Below are 24292 nucleotides of genomic sequence, written 5' to 3' on the forward strand. Positions count from 1 at the left end.
TTAAGGTTAAGAATTACAAGTTTGGAAGTTCTTTGTTTTTTTTATTCTATCACTTTGGTGTCACTCAGAAACATGCAAAAATCATACAAGAAAAACTTTTTGAATTCTGTATCCAAGATGGAACTAAGAATAAACAATATTTACATAAACTTACACATAAAACAAACTCAAAACTAGGAAATGAAATGTTTATCCATAAATGTTAATGGTCTAAATAATAGTAATAAAAGGAGAAGCCTATTCAAGTACATAAACTTACATAAACCACAAATAGTCTTTTTACAAGAGACACACTTATTAGATAGAGATATAAACAACTTAAATATTAATAATTACACAGTACTAATAAACTCTCAATACAAAACAAAAAAAGAGGAGTAGCTATACTACTTCGGAACTCAACTATAACACCTAAAATAATTACTACTCATCAAGATACATCAGGTATGTTTTGTCTAGTTTCAATAGAGTTAAATAAGAGAATCTATACGTTAGTAAATCTATATTGGATCCCAGGACTAGGATTAAAAACAGTTAAACAGCATTTTGAAGAGATAATTCATTTAACTAAGGGTAGCCTGATATTGGCAGGAGACTTCAACTGTATAATGAATGAAAAAGATACAGATTCTAAATCCAAAAGAAGAAAACAACCCATCTCTAAAGCACTATCAAAATTTATAGATACATTGTATTTAAAAGATATAAATGAATTTGCAGAACCAGACTCACTAATCTTCACATTTTATTCTCATAGATATAAAACTAACTCTAGAATTGATAGAATATATGTTGCCAATGACCTAATAACAAAAATTGACAAAGTCAAAATCATAAATTGTCCTTTATCTGATCATAATGCCATAGTCTTTGAGATAGAGCTTACACCATTTTATTCAAATCCCATTACTAGGATACCTTCCTATATCACAAAATTGAGAGATTTCAAAGAATTTTATGAAGAAACAATCAAAAACTTTCTAGAAATAAATTACACAGAAGATATTTCAGAAATATATGTCTGGGATTCATTAAAAGCAGTTACATATGGGAAGATATTATCCTGGTACATAAATAAAAGGAAGTTATGGAATAAAGATATGCTAGACTTACAAAACAAAGCAGATAAATTGAAACTGGAAATACAAAAGGGTAATGCTACTCAAGTTCAAGAACTTACACAAATCAATAAGAAGTATACAGAATTGCTACACCATAAGATTATGATTAACTTAGAAAAGATAAAAATAAACTCATACTCTACTAATTCAGCACACCTGAGATACTTAACTAATAGAACAAAAAATAATTAAATCTAAGCAAATAAAAGAAATATTTATTCCCAATACTAACAAAAGAGTTACGGAACTAAATGATATTTTAGAAGCATTCAGACTCCAATTTAACATTGATAATTCCATAAATACTCAAGATACACCTACTAAGGATATAAAAAATACTTAGAAAACAATATTCATATTAAATTAACACAAGAACAAATAGACATTATAAACAAACCAATCAATATGACAGAATTAAAATCACAAATTAAAAAGCTCAAGACAAATAAAGCACCTGGCCCAGACAATATGCTACCAGAAATGTATAAATTAATACCCAATCAAGCCATATCTTTATTATTAAAAGTATATGATATAGCCAATAAAGATTTGAATATACCACCCTCTTGGAAATATTCATTGATATCCCCAATTATCAAACCAGATAAAGATGAGAAACAGTGTTCCTCATATAGGCCAATATCATTACTCAATATAGACTACAAGATGTTTATGGCTATATACGCAGATAGGATCAAACACTTTCTTCCTTTCTTAATTCACAAAGATCAAACAGGTTTTATTAAAGGAAGAAATACTTCAGATAATATTAAAAGAATACTAACATTAATAGATTATAGCAAACATAAAGTCCTAAATTTAAATGTAATCTCATTAGATATTAATAAAGCTTTTGATTCAAGTTAATTGGAACTTTCTTTCACTAGTTTTAAAAGAATATAACTTTCCTTCTAATTTTAATAATCTTATCCAAATACTATATGAAAAATCTACTGCATATGTTAAACTGGGATCATATAGATCAGGCCCTATAACAATAAAAAGGGAACTAAACAAGGTTGCCCTTTATCACCATTGTTATTTGCATTACTCATAGAACCCTTTGCAAATCAAATCAGATCAAACAATAACATAAAGGGCATTTGTATTAATAAAATGTTAAACCTTAAAATCCAACTCTTTGCTGATGACATACTATTAACTCTCTCAGATGCAAATGAGTCTTTGAATGCTCTATTTAACTCCATGAATAAATTTCAAAATATTTCAGGCTTAAAATTTAATGAAAACAAAACTAAAATTATGCCCTGTAATTGTAAAAAAAAATAATATAAACAAAAGATTTTCCAAATATATAGTAACAGAAAGTAAATTATTATATCTGGGAATAAATCTACTCAATGAATTAACAGATTCTCTAATATTTAACTATAATAAAATACTAGACAAAATAGAACAAACAATTGGTTACTGGAATAAATATATCTTTTCAACAGCAGACAGATTATATCTTATTAAAATAATCATATTTCCCAAAATATTATACTTAATACAAAATTTTTCATTGCCACCTCCCAAATATATTATTCAAAGATACAATAAACTAATTTTAGATTTTCTATGGTTTCCAAATAAACCCGTGATAGCCTTAAATAAACATTTGCCAGATTGGGAAGATGGTGGAATTAATTTACGGATGTTGATTTATATATTACCTCATCTGTTATTAAAAACATAACACTATGGTTAAATAATTCATACACACCTATATGGAAACAAGCCCATGAGCAGATTTACATAGAAATCAATTATAATCACATACAAGACAACTTAACAGTAATACCATCACCCCTTATATGGATGTTAAAAGATTATTTTTAGGAAAAGGAATAATATTAATAAATTGCCATCAAACTATGTAAGTTCTACACTTTCAGTGTTCAGAACATATATAAACAAAATACCAAATATTAATTCTTGGATTTTTCTTATTTTCCCTATAGCTTTTACACCAAATATTCTAGATACATTCCAAATATCTAAAATAAATATACTTAAAGAAGAAACATTACTCTTTTGGCATCAACTTATAGAGAAAGGGAAAATTCTAACAAAGGAACAGATAATTTATAATTATAATATAAATAAAGACAATTGGCTGTTTTACAAAATCTAAGGCATTTTCTTATAAAAAAAATAGAACAAATGCAACCTTCAGTTAGACATGAAGCTCCAAAACTCATTGAATACCTTATTCTTATCACAAAACAGCCTTATCAGGGTACAGGTTATTTGTCTAATATCTATAAAATTGTTAAAAACAAAAACTATCATGAAAAATCATACTGGGATTATTATACTTTAATAAACAACCATCCTCCAGTTGAAGAAGAAAAAGTAATATTCTAAAATCTTCCAAATTTTCTACATTATCAAAATACTGGCAATTATTCACTTGGAGATATCTACACAGAAGTTTCTATACACCACATAGGTTAGCCAAAATGTATTCTATTGAAGATCAATGTTGAGATGCCATATCAAGATAAAAGCAGATTGGCAGCATGTTTTTATGAATGTATATGTCTCAATATGTACTGGAAATCCATTAATTATTTTTTCAGACTGTTTATAATGATAATTTTCAATTAACAAAGTCTTTAATTTTATTCAACTCTCCTATTCCAAACTGTGTACCAAAAAGACACTAAAATCCTATGGTCACTATTGGCAATTTCACGTAAAATCATAACTATACACTGAAAATGAGGCTTCGCCACGCTCAAGGAATTTGAGACTTTAACAACAACAGTTGCTCACATGGAAATATTAACAGTGAAGAACAGAACTAAAAGATCTACTTCTTACTATTACTCTTGGATGAAAGTACTGGAAATACTTGAAAATATCGAAGAAGATATATCATCTTATGTTTCTAACTCTATATAATATAGAATTTCAATGTTATTTGCATAGACACCAATGTAAATAGTTATATAATGGTTTGAAGTTAGTAATGTTTTAGAATTGTAAATATGTTATTTATCTTTATTTCATGTAATGTTTAAGACATCTTATTTGAAATAATAAAAAAAATATTTAGTGAAGAGGAGAAGGTAAACACTTGCACCACACCACACTTATCACATAGTCTCACAAAATCTACACCACCAAAATCTACACATAGAAACACAAAAACATTCACGGAAGCTCTCAATAATAATCTGCCCAAGCAATAGAGACCTCCAAAGCAGAAATGCAATCAACTTCCACCCCCCAACCCAAATGACACATAGCCCACAGACTCAGTATGCCACTCAACCACAGCTAATAAGGCAAAACAATGTATCCAACACACTAGTCATAGGTGACTCTATAGTCAGGCACACTGATGTTCCACTCACCAGGCTAAACAAGGAGAAGGTTACTGTCAGCTGCCTGTTGGGTGCCAGGCTCCACCACATAACCCACGCACTCAGGTCACTCCACAACAAGTACAAATATGACTCTGTCATTGTCCATGTTTGTGTGAATGACCTGAGACGTACCTCCCTGGACTACATGAAAAGAGACATGTAAGAGCTCTCCAGTCTTGTAGCCCAGGCAGGTATGACCCTAGCCCTGAGTAGTATTCTGCCATCACCCAGAATGATACCGCAGTACAAGGACAAAATGATTGACTTCAACAATTGGTATTGATGCCTGTCTTATAAGAAATTGTGCCTTGAGCCTGAGAACAGAGCTGATGGATACTGCACTATTAAGACCTGGTGCCTCTGATGCATTCGTCCTAATTTGCCATCTAAGCTTTGCCATTTCTAGGAAATCATTGAGTGGCCCACCTCTTTCACCCATCCTAACCTGCTCAATGATAATAAATTTGAACCCATGTCCTTTATTGGTTACTATATGTCCTGCTAATGCATTTTTAACATCTTTCCTGCTAATGTCATAGTAGTGTTGGTAAATTCTACTTCTAAATGCATTTTTAGTTTTACCAATGTAAAAACTCAGACATTGGGAACATAGGGCCAGGTACACCACTCTTTTACTACTACAGGAAACTTTCCCTCGTATAGTATGTCTCCCATAGTTGGGAATATAAATCTCCTTGGCTTCAATGATATATTGGCATTGTAGGCAATAATAGCATTTTACCATCCCTGCCCCTATATTCTTGATGCTACATTCCTTTTTATATACAATGTTGGGAACAGGCCCTAACAACTGTGCCTGTTATGCATCAGTTCTGAAAATGTTCCAATTGTGTTCAATGATGTTCATGATGCTGCAAAAATGCTGTTCTAGTTATAAATCCCCCTCCATGGATCATGATGTGCACAAGGCCTACTTGACCAAACTGGAGTCAATCGAAATATTGCCAAACACTCTGATCATCTGGGATATTAATTATCCAACCATCAAGTGGGAAACCTACTCTAGCCCTAACTTACTAGCGCAAAAGTTCCTTGACTTTGTTAACTTAAATGCCCTGGAACAAATTGTTCAAACCCCAACAAGAGAAACAAACATATTAGATCTGATCTTCAATAACATGACAAACAGATGCACCATCGCAACTGTCAGACCCTCATTAGTTAAATCTGACCACAAATCAGTTGCTTTCAATCTGGCACTAACACCAGAACTGACAAAGGTTGAAGTCCGAGTAAAAAACTTCATTAAAGCAGACTATACCATGCTAGGAGAAGGTATAAATGCATTCCAAGTCCCACCCCCAGCTGGAAGTGGTAATTACACCAAAGCTTATATTAAACCCCCGTACAATCATTTGTATAAGTGTATAGACTTGGCTGTTCCAGAGAGAATCAAAGCCAGAGCCCCAAGTAAAAAAAGCCATCCTGGTGGACATCCAGCATAGACAAACTTTACAACAAACACAAAAATGTTGCTGTCTAAGAAAACTAAGGTAATGCCCCAAAAATGGAAAGGCACCCTCCTCAGCCTCAACAGGCAAATAAGACAACATGTCAAATCCTGTAAGGGTAATGAGAAAAACTTAGCAGTAACAGCCAAGGATAAGGATAAGCGAATGCATCAGCTTTTGACATGGTTCATCACCAGCTGCTCTTGCATATTATGAATTCTCTATCACTAGACCCATTAGCCATCAACTGGTTCAAATCTTACCTTGATAACAGAAAACAAGCGGTTCTCTGGCACAATAATCTTTCTAATCTCCTCCCCATCTCCCTTGGTGTCCCTCAGGGCTCCATATTAGGGCCGCTCCTATTTTCCATCTATATTAATGATCTTCAGTCAGCAAGTCCACATTCTACCTGCATTCAGTATGCAGATGACTCCACTATTATCTGCTCAGCTACTTCTCAAATTGAACTGCAGACCATCACCCAGAAAGCATTTAATACTGTTGAACAATGGTTTACAAACCGCTGCCTCCTACTAAATCCAAAGAAAACTAAACTGCTACTCTTCTCCCCAACCTGCAAGTCCACCCCTACACATTTTACACTCACATCTAACAGTGGTACTATTATCTCTCCAGACCTATCTACCAAACTCCTAGGAATATCTATAGACAACAACCTCAACTTTGACACACATATTAACAGTACTATAAAAACAGTCAACAAGAAACTTGGATCCCTCTATAGAATCAAACCCTTTCTTACTCCAGCAGCCAGGACTGCTATAGCCAGAACTCATCTCATCTCTATTCTACTCTATGCCTCACCCATTTATACAAACCTTTCTAAAGCCAACATTAACAAGTTGACTGTATCCTATAATAATATTGCCAGATTTGCTGCTGCCACTCCTTTCCGTACCCATCACTGTCTAAATCTTAAACAACTTGACTGGTTAGAGTTTCTACACCATCTGCACTTTTCGCAGCTTACTATTGCCCACAAAATCCTGTATTAACCCTCCAATACTACTATTCTTTCAAGCCTACTTACCCTCTACCACAGTCCTAAAAACTTACGCTCTTCTAATAAACTTCTGTTTAACACCTGCAGATCCAACAATTTAGCAGGTGACTCCCTCTTCTGTAATACCATTGGTAAGCTATGGAATCTACTACCCACTGAACTCACAACTCTCTCCTCTCATACACGTTTCAAAAAGAAGCTCAAGCTTCATCTCATGACACACTGGGTATGTTCCTGTACTATCCCTGACTAACTGCTGTTTCTTCTCACTAATAACCACCTGCCTCAACTAACCTTCCCTACGAGATCTGCTTATTATGTATCTTTGACTGAATTCTTCATATATACACCTATATCTCATCATTGTTTACTGCTCTGGCCATGCTTAATGGTAGTATAGCAGTTAACATTGCAAAAAAAAAGAAAAACAAAAACTGTTTTCCCCCTATTCTGTACAAATCAGCTCTAATCAATACTATTTTCTATATTGTTTTTAGTGTACAACTTATTGGTACTTCTTCCTTGATTGTATTTGCATGTGTTCTTCTGTATACTTTTTCAAGTTTGTACTTAATATGGGTTTTTATTGTATATTGTTTTATTGTATATTGCTTGTTGTGTTGCACATGGAGCTTTTCTCCCTGGGCCTCTACTGAAAATGGACATGTATCCAGCTAGACTAGCCCGGTCAACAAAATGTAAAATAAAAAATAAAATAAAATAAAATAAAATAAATAAAATAATAATCATAAGGCCTTTTACAGCTATGTACATAGCTTAAAACTTAGGACCCAAGCAAGTGCAGAACCAGTGACTAATGGTATCACACACACTGATCCTGCAGAGATAGCAAACCTGTTAGCGGACAGATTTGGTGAAAATTTCACTTTGCTATCCCTTCCAAACTTATCACAAACCTTGTCCCCAACTCCCACCCCCACCCTACATATCCAAAGACCAGGTCATTTAAGCCTCATCTAAGGCTAAAAACACAGCCTCCGTGGGACCAAATGGCATCCCAGGCTGTCTTCTAAACCAACAAAAACATGAAGTAGCATCACATTAAGTATCCTATACTCTATTCAATTACAGAATAACCACAAGCTTTGTTCCTGTGAAATGAAGAACAGCAACAGTTATTCCCCTCCACAATGGTGGCTTAGCAACAGACTCAGGGAATTATAGACCTATAAGTCTAACCAGCCTCATCTGTAAAGCCATGGAGTGTATCATCATGGACTTCATAAATAAAGACATAGGCGACCTCCAAACCCTGGATCCAACCCAATTTGGCTTCATCAAAGGTAGATCCTGCCTGTTAAACCTGATGAATTTCTTTGAAAATGTAACCAGGGCTATTAATGAGGGCAAATCTGTGCACACAGCATACCTTGACTTGGCAAAGGCCTTTGACACAATCCCACACTCAGGCATTACTGATAGACCTAGCATAGCGAATGTAAACCCCTTTGTTTTAACATGGGTTGCCAACTGGTGCACATACCGGTCACACATTATCAAAGTGGGTAACTCCACATCGACCAGCAGACCTGTCAATAGTGGGTGCCACAAGAGTCAGTACTGGGCCTCCTACTGTTTGGTATATACTTTTCAGAAGTTCAGGTCAAAACTATCGGGCAGTGGCTGACCAAGTTTGCAGACAACTCCAGCTTGCAGTTGCAGACAACTGCAAGCTGGATGCAATTATTGAATATGCAAATTATGTCGGTATACTTCAGGGGGGGATCTTATGCAGACCAACAACTGATGTCTTAGTCATGGTCTCAAACTTGAATAGAAAGAAATACATCATCATTCCCTTTGGTAATAATGATGTCCCTTCACACTATCAAATTAACAACTATACCCTATGTACCTACGAAGTGTTAAGAGATCTGGGATCACAAGTATACTGTGACCGTAACTTTGACTACCGTATGTCTACTGTAGAAAGGAAGGCTTTCTACGTAACACATTTGATTAGTAAAGACGTCGCCTCAAGAGCAAAAGAGGTTATAACCCCTCTATACTCGATACTAGTCAGGCCCATAATTGAGTATAACACCCTTTCATCATATACCATACAAAGCACCTGCAGCAACTAGAGAGACCTCAGAGGCTTCTAACTAAGAAAATCAAGAGACTCCAGCATGTGTCTTACACAGACCGACTAAAGTCCCTGTCACTATACTCAATATCGTATAGACTTCTTAGGGAGACTTATGCCTGGCCTACAGAGCAATCCAAGACCCAAACATAATGAACTTGCTGCACATCCATAAATAAAACAGGACTAGAGCTACCCATATGGTCTGCGACTTAAACAGGATGTGCTGGAGTGACAGATTTGTCTCCCAGCGACTGCTGCATCTTTGGAACAGGCTACCAATTCATGTCAAATGAAGCACCTTTATGACACTGTTCAAGAGCAGCCTGGACGAGTGGATGGGGCACAATAAAATCTTACTGGGGATAGAGCCCACAACCCTCCTGGACATAGGCAGTTATCACTAAATGCAATCTTGGGCATTGACTAGCATTTTCATGGTATAAAATTGGGATGAAACAGCTAGGCTTAAAATGACCTCTGGGTCATTAACCTAGTAATCTCCTATGATCCTAAGAACAGATGGCTATTGGGGGTTGTCCTGCGACTGAACTAACACTCACTGAAACTGAGCAACTCCTGTCCACTGTCAGAGATCCTGACAGTTCAGCAGAGGTTAATACAGACTCCTTGATGTTGGTGCTGATGTGGACAAGCATGTCCCAAGAAGAACTTTCAGGTATTCTATATATAAGGCATTTACTGCCATTCCAGGCATCTTTATGTGTTATTACTTGTACATCTGGAAACACTGAGACATTTGCCTTAGAAGAAACAGAGTCCAACAGAGAGTTTGTTGGGGGGTTGCCCAGTCTGACTGATTCTGAGATATTTCTTAAGGGGAAGATAAACAGTGTGTTATTCTCTTGTCTTTGTGTCATTTGTATTGTGATATTTGTTGGCCTTCTTTCCACTACCTTCATCTTTTTCTAGGCACCTCAGAATTACCACATGAAAGACCACCTTCACATGGTAAGCACACACTTTGTATGATTAGTAATAATCATTAGTTAGGTGTAAGTCTGAGTAGAGAGAAAAAGTATTTATTGTATTCCTTTAGCTGCTGAAATTGTTTAACACGAGTGTTTAAAACACAGTTTGGAACATTTCCACTCACTATTTTTCTCCTTATATTATTACAGGTGACCCTGACAGTGGCTTCTTATATTATTACAGGTGACCCTGACAGTGGCTTCTTATATTATTACAGGTGACCCTGACAGTGGCTTCTTATATTATTACAGGTGACCCTGACAGTGGCTTCTTATATTATTACAGGTGACCCTGACAGTGGCTTCTTATATTATTACAGGTGACCCTCACAGTGGCAGTGTCGAACTCATACTACCTGATATTAGAGTATCAGTAGCCTCTGATTATGATGGTGGTGATATAGAGGCATAGTCAGGGGGTGCAGAGATTCAGTCTGACACTCAGGTTATGGCTCACATATCCAGTAGCCTTATTTCTGACACAGTCAGTATGCCTATGCATACCCATTTTAGTTAACTGTCAGATATAGGATAGGTTGAGGGTGACACAGTTGATCTGGTTACTCCAGTTTCAGAGCTGGTTGAGTCTGTCAGTAGCCATCATGAGGATGTGGTACCATACATGTGGGTTGGTTTGCTAGAGGTGCTGAGAGGAAGCCTACTGTCCATCATCTTCCTGATGCTGGTGTGTCATTATGTGCCACCAGATGTATGTATATAGCCATCATGGAGGCACAGGCATGTTCCACCAGGGCCTCAGAAGAGATAGTGCAAGTCCTAAATGTGGCACATTCTGATGTGCGTGACTGTCTCAATCATGTGGGTGATTCACTGGATAGGATGAGTGGCACACTGGGTTGGGAAGTGTCTATGATGGAATGTCTGCAGTAGGAGGGTTGTCTGTAGAGCTGCAATATGCTCTGGTGTTGTCTGACGTGGCGATGCCAGATCCCACTCCGGTAGTGGCACTGTTTCCATTGACGCATCAATGATTGAGGTGTCCACACCCAGATGTGGTAGGCAGTGGGGTACTGGTCCTGGATGTAGTTGGGAAGAGAGCTCATCCAGCAGACATCACTCATGTTCAGTTTGCATCCCCACTTTGAACCAGGGATGTGAAAGTAGCAGTGCAACTCCTGGCAGAGGCAGTTTACATGGTTGGGAGTGATGATACTGAACTGACAACTCTATCATGTACAGCTCACACCTATCTGACATGGCAGGATGTAATGCTAGCACAGAACTTGAATGTTAGGTCATCATGAGTATTAATTCACTGGTGAGTATGTGTGCTATCCTTTGCCTCTTAACTTGCGAGTGTGTGATCTTTTGCTTCTTAGCAAGGGCATATTGTGCACACCTACCTCTGCTGGCTCCATCTGCAGCTGGAGGTTCACCCTCAGAATCTCTGTCTGTATGTGCTGGCTAGAGGTGCTGGCCCTGTCTGTTGCCGAGGAATGTGTGATTTTACCCCTTGCTGTCCCTCTTGTAGCTGTTTCTTCAAGATGATATTGTGCAACATAGCAAAGACTGTGAGAATTTCTACACAGGTCCTGGGTCATACTGCAGGGCACTCGCTGATGTGTTTAGACAGTGAAACTATGACTTCAGCATGCCAAACACATGCTCCATGATATGTCTGGTATGAGCTTGGGAATCATTGTATCCTTCTTCTGTGGGTGTGTGTGTACATTTCTGATGTGAGTAATGAACCACAGTTCCAGTACATAATTTGTATCACCAGTAGCTGGCCTTATGGAACATCACTCCTAGCAAACCTTGTGTAAAGCTGAGAGGTGTGCCATATGTGTGAGTCATGGTAACTGTCTGGGTTGCCTGTAAACACATTAAGGATGATCCTTGGGGCATTACAGACAGCCTGGCAGTTGATTGAGTGGAGCCCCTTCCTGTTGATGTACGTGCTTCAATGTACTCCAGGTAGGGCTTTTATTACTATGTGAGTGCAGCTTATGCCCCCCATAGCTTCAGGGAAGTGTGCTACAGTATACAATTCCTGCATTGTTCTTGCTGTCTCCTCTAGTATGCATGGAAAATAGATGTAGTCTCTTGCATGCTCTAGAATAGCATTAAGACATTGGTGTAGTATTTTGGAGACTGAGGCCTGTGACACCCCTAGTATATCCCCTGTGGGTCTTTGGAATGTATCGGTAGCTAATATTCTTAGTGCTACACATATCTTAGTTTCCACTGGTATAGGTTCTTCTTGATTTCCCCTGGATCTGAGGTGGGGGTGGCAGAAGTTGCAGAGTTCCTGTAGTGTTTCCCTATCAACCTTGTGACACTTTACTATTTCTATATCATGTAGTCCATGATATGTTAAAACAGGGTCTGAACACCCTTCTTCTCCTTGGATGAGGTCTATCAGCAGCAGCATAGATTTGAACCTGTTGTACATACACATGCAAGAGAGCTACAGCAACCCCAAACATTGCTTTTTTTTTTCTAAGTGTGATGGCACCTGTATTCAATAGGTTTTGGAGTCCATGGCAAAGAGCAACACCAGGTTTACATGATAACTTTATAGTTGGCTCTGCCATCTTGGATTGGTTAATTAGCATGTCATTCAGCTGGTTATACTTTCATTCCCATACTTTGTCGTCTACCTTTGTTTGGCGTGACATGCAAACGATAGCAGCACAGAGATTAGCCACTCATGAATCTGTCTCACAATGTTTTAGCATGATTGTGGAAAGCAATATTTGACAATTCATTGCTGAGTATAAAAGTTGTACAGCAGTGTTTTTATACAACAAATTAGTGTAATTAGGTAACTCGGTGGTGATAATTTGTTGTATGATGTTAGAACAATTGCAACAGCATGCCATACAAAAGCACCTTAGAATTATTTAATTCTGATAACATGTTGCAAATTCTAAGCATGCTAAAAGAAACTGAAAGCCATACTGTTACACAGATGGAACATATTTACTTTAATAGTAACTGTGTCCAAATATCAGAAAAAAACACTAACAGTGGTGGACAGAGGTATAGTTAAATAGTATTTATTGAAACAAATGTTAGTACTTTCTTTCACAAACTTAAGAACTTCTTCAGACTACCGATTTAACAAATTCATTTAAATAGTCCATTCAGACATGTCATTTCCTGAACTATTCAGCTTCCAAAAAGAACAAAATTATTATTTCAGGTTTATAGGTTTGGAGATTTATAGGTACTTGCTAGGATACTGATTTGTGTTCATCTTACAAAGCTTGTCCTTACATTCCCATGGTAGATTTTAACCTTTGTATTTTGTACATGAATAATTCAGGGGTGAGAAGAACAAGGAAATGTTGGGACATTTAGATGTTACCCTTATCAATGAGGGGCATGCATGTTAAACAAGGAGTGAATCTATAGTTTCTCATCCATTCATCCAAGTTACATTTGAATGGAGTGAGAGAAGTACTTCATTTTATGTAGAGTGGGAGATGGTTCCACAGAAGAGTTCTCTGTGATACATACCTATCTATCCAACATGTTCTATTTATTTTGCAAAAGAGTTTGAGATCCCTTGTGCAGTATTCATGCTACCATTGGACTTGTGAATGTGTAATAGATCTGACAAGATAACAGCTGTGAGGCCCTATAAGAGAGTCAAAAGTCACATCTTAGTAGCCTGTATGACAAAGAGTAGAGGGACAAGGCTTTGAGGTGATCTGCATAGGCCTTGATTTTTTTTAATAAGAAATCATTTGGTCACTCCATCTGTGACAAATGTTTGGACAAGTACTGTTGCTCATCTTATGTATAGTCAATAAGATGATGAGGCTGGGTGTTCAATTAAGTAGTTTATTACACACAAACATATCAGGATGGAGAATGGTAACATTAAACCTAAACTGACTGATTAGTATACACATGCATGCTTACACCTTGGCTGCTCACTACAAAATGGCACTCTTACTTGCACGTGCTCAGTACGTATATGCATGTGCCCATAGACTAGAATAACTTTTAAAGGAACATGCATACTCTGATCTGCAGTACATACTGAATGGAGCATTATATTCAATGATCACCAGGATGAGAGCCAAGTAAAGTAGAATGATTACGTCTCTGGACCTGGGTGCCATACCCTTTAGATGTAAGCTGTGTAGCAAAAAAATGACTACCTTACAATGTTAGATACATGATGATCAAAGGATAGTTCATTTTCTACATAGATTCCCAGATCCCTGACTGTGGGATCAATTTTCAGGGGTGTGCTTACCAAAGGATACAGTTATACATTTATTGGTATTTAGTTTTAGTCCATGGTTTTCATACAAACTATTGGTTTGTAGTAGTAAGTATGTTCTAATCATGTCCGGGAAGGACAAAAGTGCTTAAATAATAAAGTGGTTGACTGTGGAGAACCTGCGATCTTAGTGGCTTATATACTATTTCCCAGTGGTACTTTACAATATTTTTGTTTGTTCTAGAATGTTCTGTCTATACTTCTAGTAAAGAGGTTTTCTCCAAATTATTTTTTTTTGTCATGAATTGTTAATGTCAGTTTGAGTGACAGATGTAAAAATTCCATGTTTGGACCTTTTCAGGCAATTTTTTTAAGAAATTCACTTGAATAACTCCTTTCCAAAAAAAAAAAAAAAAAACTCCTCTTAATTTCTTCTGCTCTACTTAGAAAATATGTATTCATTCATACTGAGCAATCCAATCTAGACACTCTGATAAACTGCCTTATTATCAATAATATATGGACACATGGTGAAAAACAATCCAAGGTATTTGTTACCTTTATTTTTTTTTAAATGCTGGTTGACAACTTTCCCTTTACTGTGTCTTTATAAACAGGAGAAAAATAGTGAGTGGAAATGTTCCAAACTGTGTTTTAAACACTCGTGTTAAACAATTTCAGCTGCTAAAGGAACACAATAAATACTTTTTCTCTCTACTCAGACTTACACCTAACTAATGGTTATTACTAATCATACAAAGTGTGTGCTTACCATGTGAAGGTGGTCTTTTATGTGCTAATTCTGATGTGCCTAAAAAAAGATGAAGGCAGTGGAAAGAAGGCCAACAAATATCACAATACAAATGACACAAAGACAAGAGAATAACACACTGCCTATCTTCCCCTTAAGAAATAAGAAAGCTATTGAAATTTGGAGAAAGATTATTGCAGTATGGTTGTGTCCAAGGAATGGAGATATGTGCCCCGTGTGTGTGTATGGGGTTAATTCGGGGAACGGGAGAGGGGGATTGTTTTTCATAGCAGTTGGAAGCTTAATTTTAATATAAAGTTGTACTTCATTGGCTAACAAATTTCTAACAGATATGGATGTGTATCCTAACACGTTGATATATTAGGTGTTTGATATTGATAAAATTTAATACAAATTATAGTTAATGATTCTCTACTGACTTGACACATTCTGTCGCCTTAAAGATGAGACTCTTGTAGTGTTAAGAGCAAAATGGGTTGTTCAGCATAAACACTGAGCTGAACATAAATTCTTGAGTGTGATATATTAATCTTAGGGAAAGAGTATACCTGAAAGTTCAGGTCTGGTTCTAAGAAATGTTTGCAAATGCAGTAGTGAACAACACTTTAATGTGTGAACACTGGTGTGCGACTGTGAGGTGTTGTCCCAGAAGCCTAATTTTGTAATGTACCATAGATTTCTCCTTGCCTTGAGACATAACAACATCAGTGCTAGTGCTTTATATATAAAATGCATACTTTTTGGTGTTTGTTTGGTTAAAATGGGAAATTATGGCTTTTTTATGTGTTTGTGTGTATGATACTGCAAAATATTGAACTTTGATTTGTTTGACAGGTGGCAAATGAGCAGGAAATTTCAAATGCCTGGACTGTCAAATGCACAAGTGGTTGAATGTGTTAATATTAATGTGTTGAGTTGTTTAGTATGCTTGGCAGTTTTATTTTAAGAGATGTTGCTTGAATAGCAAATATATTGAATATGTAATACAGGTATAGAAATCACTGCCTATGTAGTTTCTCAGTCAGCACCAGTAATCATTTGATTAATTAAAAATGTCTCCCTTCTTCACGTTTATGTAACAGCAGAGATGGCATATGCAAGTTTGGAAGGGTAGGGGGGTTGCTGTTCTTAAGGTGGGAATGAGGGGCAAGTCCCCCTGCAAAGATTTTTTTATGCATTTTAATGGGTCCGTGGTTTGGGGAATAGTGGAGTATTTCATCTTTTTCAGGGTTATGGCTTGGCACTTTGTGTTACTGGACACATACATTTGGGTTATTGTGTCTGGCATTTTGCTGTTAAGGATTTCTTTCACCTGAGATTTCATAATATAATCATAAGTACAGATTTGCAATATACATTGAAGAATAGTGTAATGATTCTCATCAAGCTCAAGAGTGCAAGTAACCCACATATATGGAAAAAGAAGTGTAAATAATATTTGTGAACCAAAAAAATATGTAATTAGTGGTATAAATAATGTCTATAGCAGTGCTATAATGAATTTCTTATAAATATAATGACGTTTCTTTAAAAGTAGTACTTTTTTATTAAATTGTACAGAAAGATATATTACTAACAGCATATTTGTTGATTAAGTTACTGGGTGTAATGTAAAGAAAGAGCGCTGTGAAAAATCCATTTGCCAAAGAGTGTTTGCCCTTTGTGAAAAGGGACCAAGAGTCTCTTTAGAGCAGTAGCTCTGGTAGAGTTAACCACATTAAAGGAAGACTTTGAAGAAGAAGCTGTTACTTGTTCCTGCCAGAGGGATTCAGAGAGATGGAGAGAGAGAGAGAGAAATAGAGAAAGAGAGAGAGAGATACACAGTGGAACTGTTTGTCTGTAATTAAAGACTGAGCCGAAGGTATTTGCTTGAATGACAAGACTTTGCTTTTGTTTGGAAGCAGCTTCATTCTTTTCATTTGCATATAGTAAACTGCACTCTTTTTTCACATTTCTCCACACAAGACAGAAACTTACTGGGACCTCTAAACAGTGAATACAGGCACATGTCACATGACCCAAACAGCATGAAGATGAAAATATGTTTAAATTTTTATAGCAGATATAAATAATGAGCCATGTCATTTCAATAAAGCAAGTCTCTCTGCAACTACTATCGTTGAGTAAATAACACTGAAAGCCACCCTCACATAAAGAAATCCTGCATCTCCCATTCATTTTCCAGTCAGCTTTGATTTTTTTTAAATTTTTGCTTACATATAGGTTTCACATTTTAGCTTGCTATATAAGTATATGAGGTTCAGGAATTATTTGCAAGGCGTTTGGATTTTTATCATAGTTGTGTGACTGTGCAGGGAAACAGGGGTTTGGTCCAATGCAAAAATAGTGCGCTTTTATTGAAAGTGGTTTTCAGTGGTGGAAATGTATTCTATGGGAGCTGCTTTAGTAAAAGTTTCTTGAATTAATTTATTCATATCCGAATTACCACCCAAGTTCAGTTCATGGCTAACCATCATGAAATATTTTCTGAATGTTTTGCTGAAAAATTTCAAAGCGTTTCAGAGAAATGGTCCTATACTAGTAAGGAGCAAATAGTACACCTACGCATCCATTAAGCTGCGTCTTTGCATGCCAATTGGATCATAGCAGTAATATACATGTGGCATGTGCTCTGGGTGACAAACTTAGTAAATATAATTTAAAGTTTTAATATGTCTGGCACAGTGGGTGCAGCAGTTATCACTGCTGTATCACAACATTTTACTAGTTTTGCTGTCAGCTGTAGTACTTTCTTGTGAGGAGTCTACATGCCCTTGATGTGTCCATGTGGGATTTTACTTGATGGTATGCTTTCTCCCATATTCTGAAGACATGCTGTTGATGAACTGGTGAGCCTTTGAATTCCTAGGTGTCTCTGTGATTTGTGTGTTGGTGTATGTACGTGTGCATGTGTGTACATGTACATAGCCAATGGCAGATGACAACAAGGGTTTTTTGGGAAGCCACGAGGGGCCCACACCTCCATGGTGCACATGGACAACACTGAAGTTGGAAGACACAGCTGTGGCTTCTTTGAACAAAGGTACTGTGTGTCATGTATCAATTTATTTTATTCATATGTTCATAGGTTCATAGGTTCATACTAGGCTATCTGCCCTAGGGCATTTATAAGCCTAGCCAGAGTATGTTTGGCTTTCGCCACCCATTTTAAATTAATGTTGCTATGCCCTTTCTTTAGGTTAGTATACTGTGCCTCTGTCTAACAGTGACACAGAAGTGATACCCGGGGTAAACCTACGATCTCCCATCCACTCATCAAGATTCCTCTTGAAGAGAGTCAATGAGGGACTCTGCCTAACCTGGACTGGGATTTTATTCCAGAGTGAAGGGAGCCTTTGGGTTATGAATCTGTCGCTCCAGTATATCTTATTTATTTCAGTGATGAGGTTCAAGTCTCTTGAGCGTGTAACTCGATGGGATTTGGATTTTTTGAGGCGCAGCATGTCCCTTAATTCCGGGTTGGACATGACTTTATACGTCAGGCACAGGTCGCCTCTGAGCAGGCGGTATGCCACTGAGTAGAGCTGGAGTTTCTTTAACCGGGCAGCATATGGCATCTGTTTGAGCCCTTTGATCCTCTTGGTGAGGTACTTTTGGGGTCTTTCCAGTTGCTGCAGGTGTTTGGTAAGGTACATCCCAAAAAGGGGGCATTGTACTCGATTATGGGCCTGATGAGGGATGAGTAAAGAGGCATGATGACCTCCCTAATCTAGATGTGAATCCCTTCATGATTAGGTGGGCTATATAAAATGTTTTTCTAACCACTTTGGTTTGTCAAATGAGAGATGCTATCAACTTGGAACCCCAAGTAATTACTTCTTCTTCTTTCTAATGGATTACCACCTATGTGGTAATTTGTGGGCACTTTGTTTTGCCAAGGGATGACTATACACTTTTGGCATTTAGCTTGAGGCCATGGCTCTGGCACCAGTTGTCTGTTTCTATGAGGCCTTTTGGAGGATGCTTGTGTCGGCTGGAGAATCGATTAGCGCCCAGTTTGCAGTCATCTGCGAACTTGGTCAGCCACAGTCCTTCTGTGTTGGCCTGTACCTCCGATATATATACGAACAAGAGAGGTCCCAGGACTGAGCCTTGTGGGGATGCCACTAAACTGGTTTGGAGTCTGACATGGCTCCAGCAATTCTAACCATGTGGTTCTGTCTTTGAGCCAGTTTGCAACCCATCTAGTGACATAGGGTTTATTAAGCTGGTGAGCTTATCTATAATGCCAGAGTGAGGTATTGTATCGAGCTTTTTGCGAGGTCCAGGTGCGCTGTGTGGACCACCTTCCCTTCGCACAATGGCCTTGGTGACTGTTTCAAAGAAGTTGACCAGGTTTAAGAGGCAGGATCTGCCCTTAACTGAACTGGGTAGGATCCAGTGTCTGTAGGTCCCCAATATCTTATTTATGAGGTCCATGATGATCCTTTCCATAGCTTTGCAGAGGGCAGGCTCTTATGAGCATTCCAGGGTCCTGAGGCACCACTTTGTGGAGAGGGACCACTGTTGCTGCACGCCACTCTTTGGGTACATATCCTGTAGTAAGGCTGAGATTAAACAGTAGTTTTATGTTTCTGTTTAGCTCTTCTTCTTGTTCATGTAGGACACAGCCTGGGGGACCATCTGGTCGCATTTGATGCTGTGCTTTTTGTTGGGAGAGGGCGGCTCCCTGAGCATCTGAGATGAGAGGGGGCAAAGCAGCACTGGGAGTGATATTTGCCCTTTTGGTGGGAGTTTGCGCTGAACCTGTCAGCTAGGATGTTGGCAATGTCTGTGGGTTCGGTGTATTTTTTGTCATTTTGGACTAATTCTGAGCATATCTGGGAATTCCCACCCAGGTTCCTAACATAACTAAAGAAAGTTTTAAGTAAAGCAATTCTTTGCTTAAAAAATAAAAACAAGTAGTCCACAGTGCCACTGTTCAAAGGTGACACACTTTTGGCACACTGTGAGGTAGTTCCATGCCCTTAATAAATCAGTTAATGGTCTCTGTCATCCCACCATAAATCATGGAACAACAATGAGTGGAGAAAGCCTGTCACTATTAAACAGTAAATGGAGGATCATGCACACATTGTGGAGAAAAGCAGCAGCAGTTTGGTAGAAAAGATAATTTTATTTTATTAATCTTGGCAGGCAACCAGATATGGGCAGTGGATGGATAATTCACTGGGAAAACACTCTGTTCTGGGGGACTGCCAAGCAACCATAACTCTCAACTGTCCCTGATTTCACAGAATCATGACTTTGCTTCATACTCTTGTTCGCCTTGTAAAATTTCTGCTTTCCCTGGTAAATCATTGCAGATTAAAGTTACTAACAATAAAAGACATTTGAGTTTCAAACTTCATATACTTCAGAAAATGATGCCAATGCAAAACCTGTTATTCTAACAGTTTTCTTAATATGCAAGAGCAGCATTTAAAATCTGTCCTTACTGTAGTGTACCACAACAAAACATTGTTTCTGAGCATTGACTAGAAATTGCAAATGTGTGAATGTTTTGCATTAACTAGAAACTGCAAATGTGTGAATGTTTTGCTGTGCTAAAAACATGAAACTCCCAACTTTATTCAGTGAGGCACTATAGCGCAAGGACTAGATGTTGTTGTGTCTTTCGGCTTTTCCTGGTTAGGGGTCACCACAGCAGAACTCCGGTCCGCTAATGAATGGCAGTAGATTTTTACATGCCGAGTTGCCAGCTCTGACACACAACCTTCAACTAAGGTACACCCATTCACGTATGTCTTCACACAGAAGACACTCTAGCTGAGAATCGAACAGGACAACATCTTACTGTGAGACGACGACACTACCACAACACCACCACCACAGTCTAGCACAAGGGCTAGATGCACACAATAATAATTTGATGGGCAGTAAAGATCTGTCTCTGTAACCTGGCAGTCGTCCCACTTATGTAAAGTTAGGAATCCTTTTGTTTGTTTCATAGTGATTTGCTGGAAAAGACCTTCCATGCTTCATGGAAGCTTCTTGCTTTTTCTCAGCACCTAGACGCTGCCTATGTATAACTCCTCTACCTACACATTGTATGTACTGCTGTGATTATCTATAACAATGATGCAACGCATTTGGTAGTATAGTGACCTGAAGCATGCAAATGACTTAAGCGCCACATAACTCGGCACTTAACAATATGGTCTCTTTGATTAGGTGTGGATTAAGAACCCTTCTGTTATAGTATTTTGTGATGGGAAAACTTTATTTAATTAATTATGTATTTTTGTGAATTTTAATGCATATCATGTTTGTAACACTGAGTGCAAACATCCACTATAGGAAATCATATTCTTCAGGAATCACAGTCACCTTTGCTTAATATACAGATCTTCATTTGTGTTTCAGGTTCAAAATTATTTATCAGTGGATTTTGCTAAGAGATATTTTCATAGACTGCAGAAAAATCTTTCAGTATAATGAAGTAGTATTCAACCAGAAAGTATTTCATAAAATATGAGCATATTAGTTATACTTTTCTTTTGAACTACACAAGCAGTGCCAAGTGCAGAAATTCTAAGAACTCCACTAGTTTTAAGACCAAATTATTTTGTTATTTTGCATTGTCTTGTGTAAATATGTTTAATTCTTGTCTGCCCTGTAGCTCTTCATTGCTGGATGCTATTATCATTTCTTACTGCAGTTATAGTGTTTCTTATAATAATTATTTATTCATTTCTGCTTATTTACTGAGAAATTCTGACTGCGGTTTCTTCCAATTTCAGCAGAGTCTGGGGAGAAAAGCTCCACATATAAGAACAAACCCATTACACAACAGAAAAAAATATAAACATACTTTTCACATTCCAGTATGCTGAAAAAACACTCTGATGTACCAAGACAGAGCAGAAGTGAATTTGATAAGTACTGCCTTGCTCTTATTTTAGCAGCAGTGGGAATACCAAAGTAGGTAGGTAAAATGGCACAGCCCCCATATAGTCATGGGTATGAATCCCCTACATCACAAAAAATGCAAGTGGTGTTTTCTGTACAAGTGTTTTACATGGTTCAATTATGAAGTTGCAATTGGCAAGCCCCCAAGCATCAGAAACGCTGAAAACTAATGCCTAAAATAAATATGGGTGATAAAAGTAAAATGTCCCCTGCATCTCCCCATATGGGAGTGCAAGCCCCCAACACCAACATGACTTTATATACTAACTCTATGATTGCACCAGATTGAAAAAGGAAAGATGTCCTAAAGGAAAGAAATCTCTGCTGGTGCAAATCACATGAGCAGTGATTTCCTATGGAAATGGCAGTCATCTTTGTGTTCCCCAACATGTTGCACTTCAGACAACTCATGCTCGGGAAATCCTTCTTTTGCTACCTGTAGATAATTTATTTTAGCGACAAAGTGTTTTTTTTTTCATTTTGTGGTCTCTGTTGTGTAACACAAGACAAGAGCTATTGAACTATTGAGGTAAATACAAAATGGGGCAGTTGCCTTGTTTTTTTTTTTTTTTTTACTTTTACAAAAGCAGCAATTTATTTTTAAGGGACAAATCTCCTTGCACCTCACACTTATTTACTTTACAAACAATCTCTGAGATCACACACCATCATGGGAAAATATATAACCCATACAATAGGTTGTATGATCTTGCAGTTAGAATATACTATAATGTCTCAATTGAAGACATATTGAAATCAACTAAATTAAAGGACAAGGTCTGCACACATAATTTTATAAACAGCACTTTAATCAAGATAGGAATAATAATAAAGAAGGGGCATAAGCTTTTCCCATACCAAAAGTTAGTATATTCGGGTGACAAAATGATACAGTGAACGGAAAAATAAATCTATAAATAAATCTATAAATTATAGCAATACAGAAAGATAACATGTTAAAGTACTACATGTTACAACATAATCACTATTACCATCTATTTACAAGCATGCACTCTAAGCTTCTGCCCTTTACATAACTCACCTATGGAGACATGTCTTGATGTGCCAAACAAAAAGTATGTAAGAACAGGGTAGAAGGAAGAATAAAGTCCAAATACAGGTGGGACTGCAGCCAAGAGACTGTATGCCAAACCTGAAACAAAAAGAAATTACAGTTATACACCTTGTAAAATAAGCCAGACTCTAAATTTCCATGGTAGAGCTTATCAGAAGGAGAGGAATAATGTCTTATTACAAAATGATAATCTTCAACCTATCAGTATACATTCTTACCACTGTTTGATTGCAAACGTTACTGCTGCATCCCTTTGAAATAAAAAAAGCTTTTCCATGTGTCCATGTTTCCATGTAATTATACTCCATATACTCCATTTTACATATGTGCATGTATACATGGCTACCAATCATATCCATACCTATATATGTATATGAATATATTCTACAGTGATATATATATATATATATATATATATATATATATATATATATAAAAAATTAAGAGCCAATTAAGAGCCTTCCTTACATCTCAATGGTATGTACATGTACTAAACCAGATTGATGCCCCCTCCTCTTGCTAAACCACCTTTAAACCTACCTCAACAGTTATATCTGTTCATATGTCCTTCACTATATATTCAGGAATCATTACAATTTTTCTAGTTTAATCCAACTTTTTCTATCCCTTCCTGAACTACTATAAACTAGCCTTTTAGAGATTACATATTATCCCAAAAACTGTGAGTATTTATGAACATAAGACATTTTACAGATAATAGCTATTAGTTTTACTCTCTCTCTCTATGTCTGACCTACTGCTCTAAACCTACTATACCTTCCTTCTATAGTTACTTCTACTGCTCTTAATCTCTCTACACCTACTCCAATACAGTTTTTTTTCCTCTCTCATCTACTATCTTAAACCAAATGTATGGTAAAGTGTTATTGTTTTTACAAATTATTGCATTGTTGTAATGTTTTTCTTTAAGTAGATGCTTAGTATCTTTAGTCACTTTGTATAATCCTGTTTGGAGCTTTTCTCCCCGGGCCTCTACTGAAAATGGACATATATCCAGATACACTAGCCTGGTTAACAAATGTAAAATAAAATAAATAAATAAAATTATATATGTATATATATATGTATTTATCTATATATATATATATATGTGTGTGTGTGTGTGTGTGTGTGTGTGTGTGTGTGAGACTCTGAGTGTGCGTGCATGTGTATGTGTGTGTGTATGCGTGCATGTGTGTGTGTGTGTGTGTGTGT

At 37.0% G+C, this 24292-nt stretch overlaps 1 protein-coding gene across 1 annotated transcript in view; it reads right to left on the minus strand.

The window, feature by feature from the left end:
* The window catches only part of LOC122807522 (solute carrier family 26 member 6-like), a 516873-nt gene that overhangs the window by 426403 nt on the left and 66178 nt on the right, over positions 1 to 24292 (minus strand). The window contains exon 3 of the mRNA XM_044078447.1: positions 23045 to 23155. Coding sequence (XP_043934382.1) covers positions 23045 to 23155 — 111 coding nt within the window. The remainder of the gene's footprint in view (positions 1 to 23044; positions 23156 to 24292) is intronic.

This window comes from Protopterus annectens, chromosome 7.part1 (genome assembly GCF_019279795.1).
Source record: "Protopterus annectens isolate FY-2018-M chromosome 7.part1, PAN1.0, whole genome shotgun sequence".
NCBI lineage: Eukaryota > Metazoa > Chordata > Ceratodontiformes > Protopteridae > Protopterus > Protopterus annectens.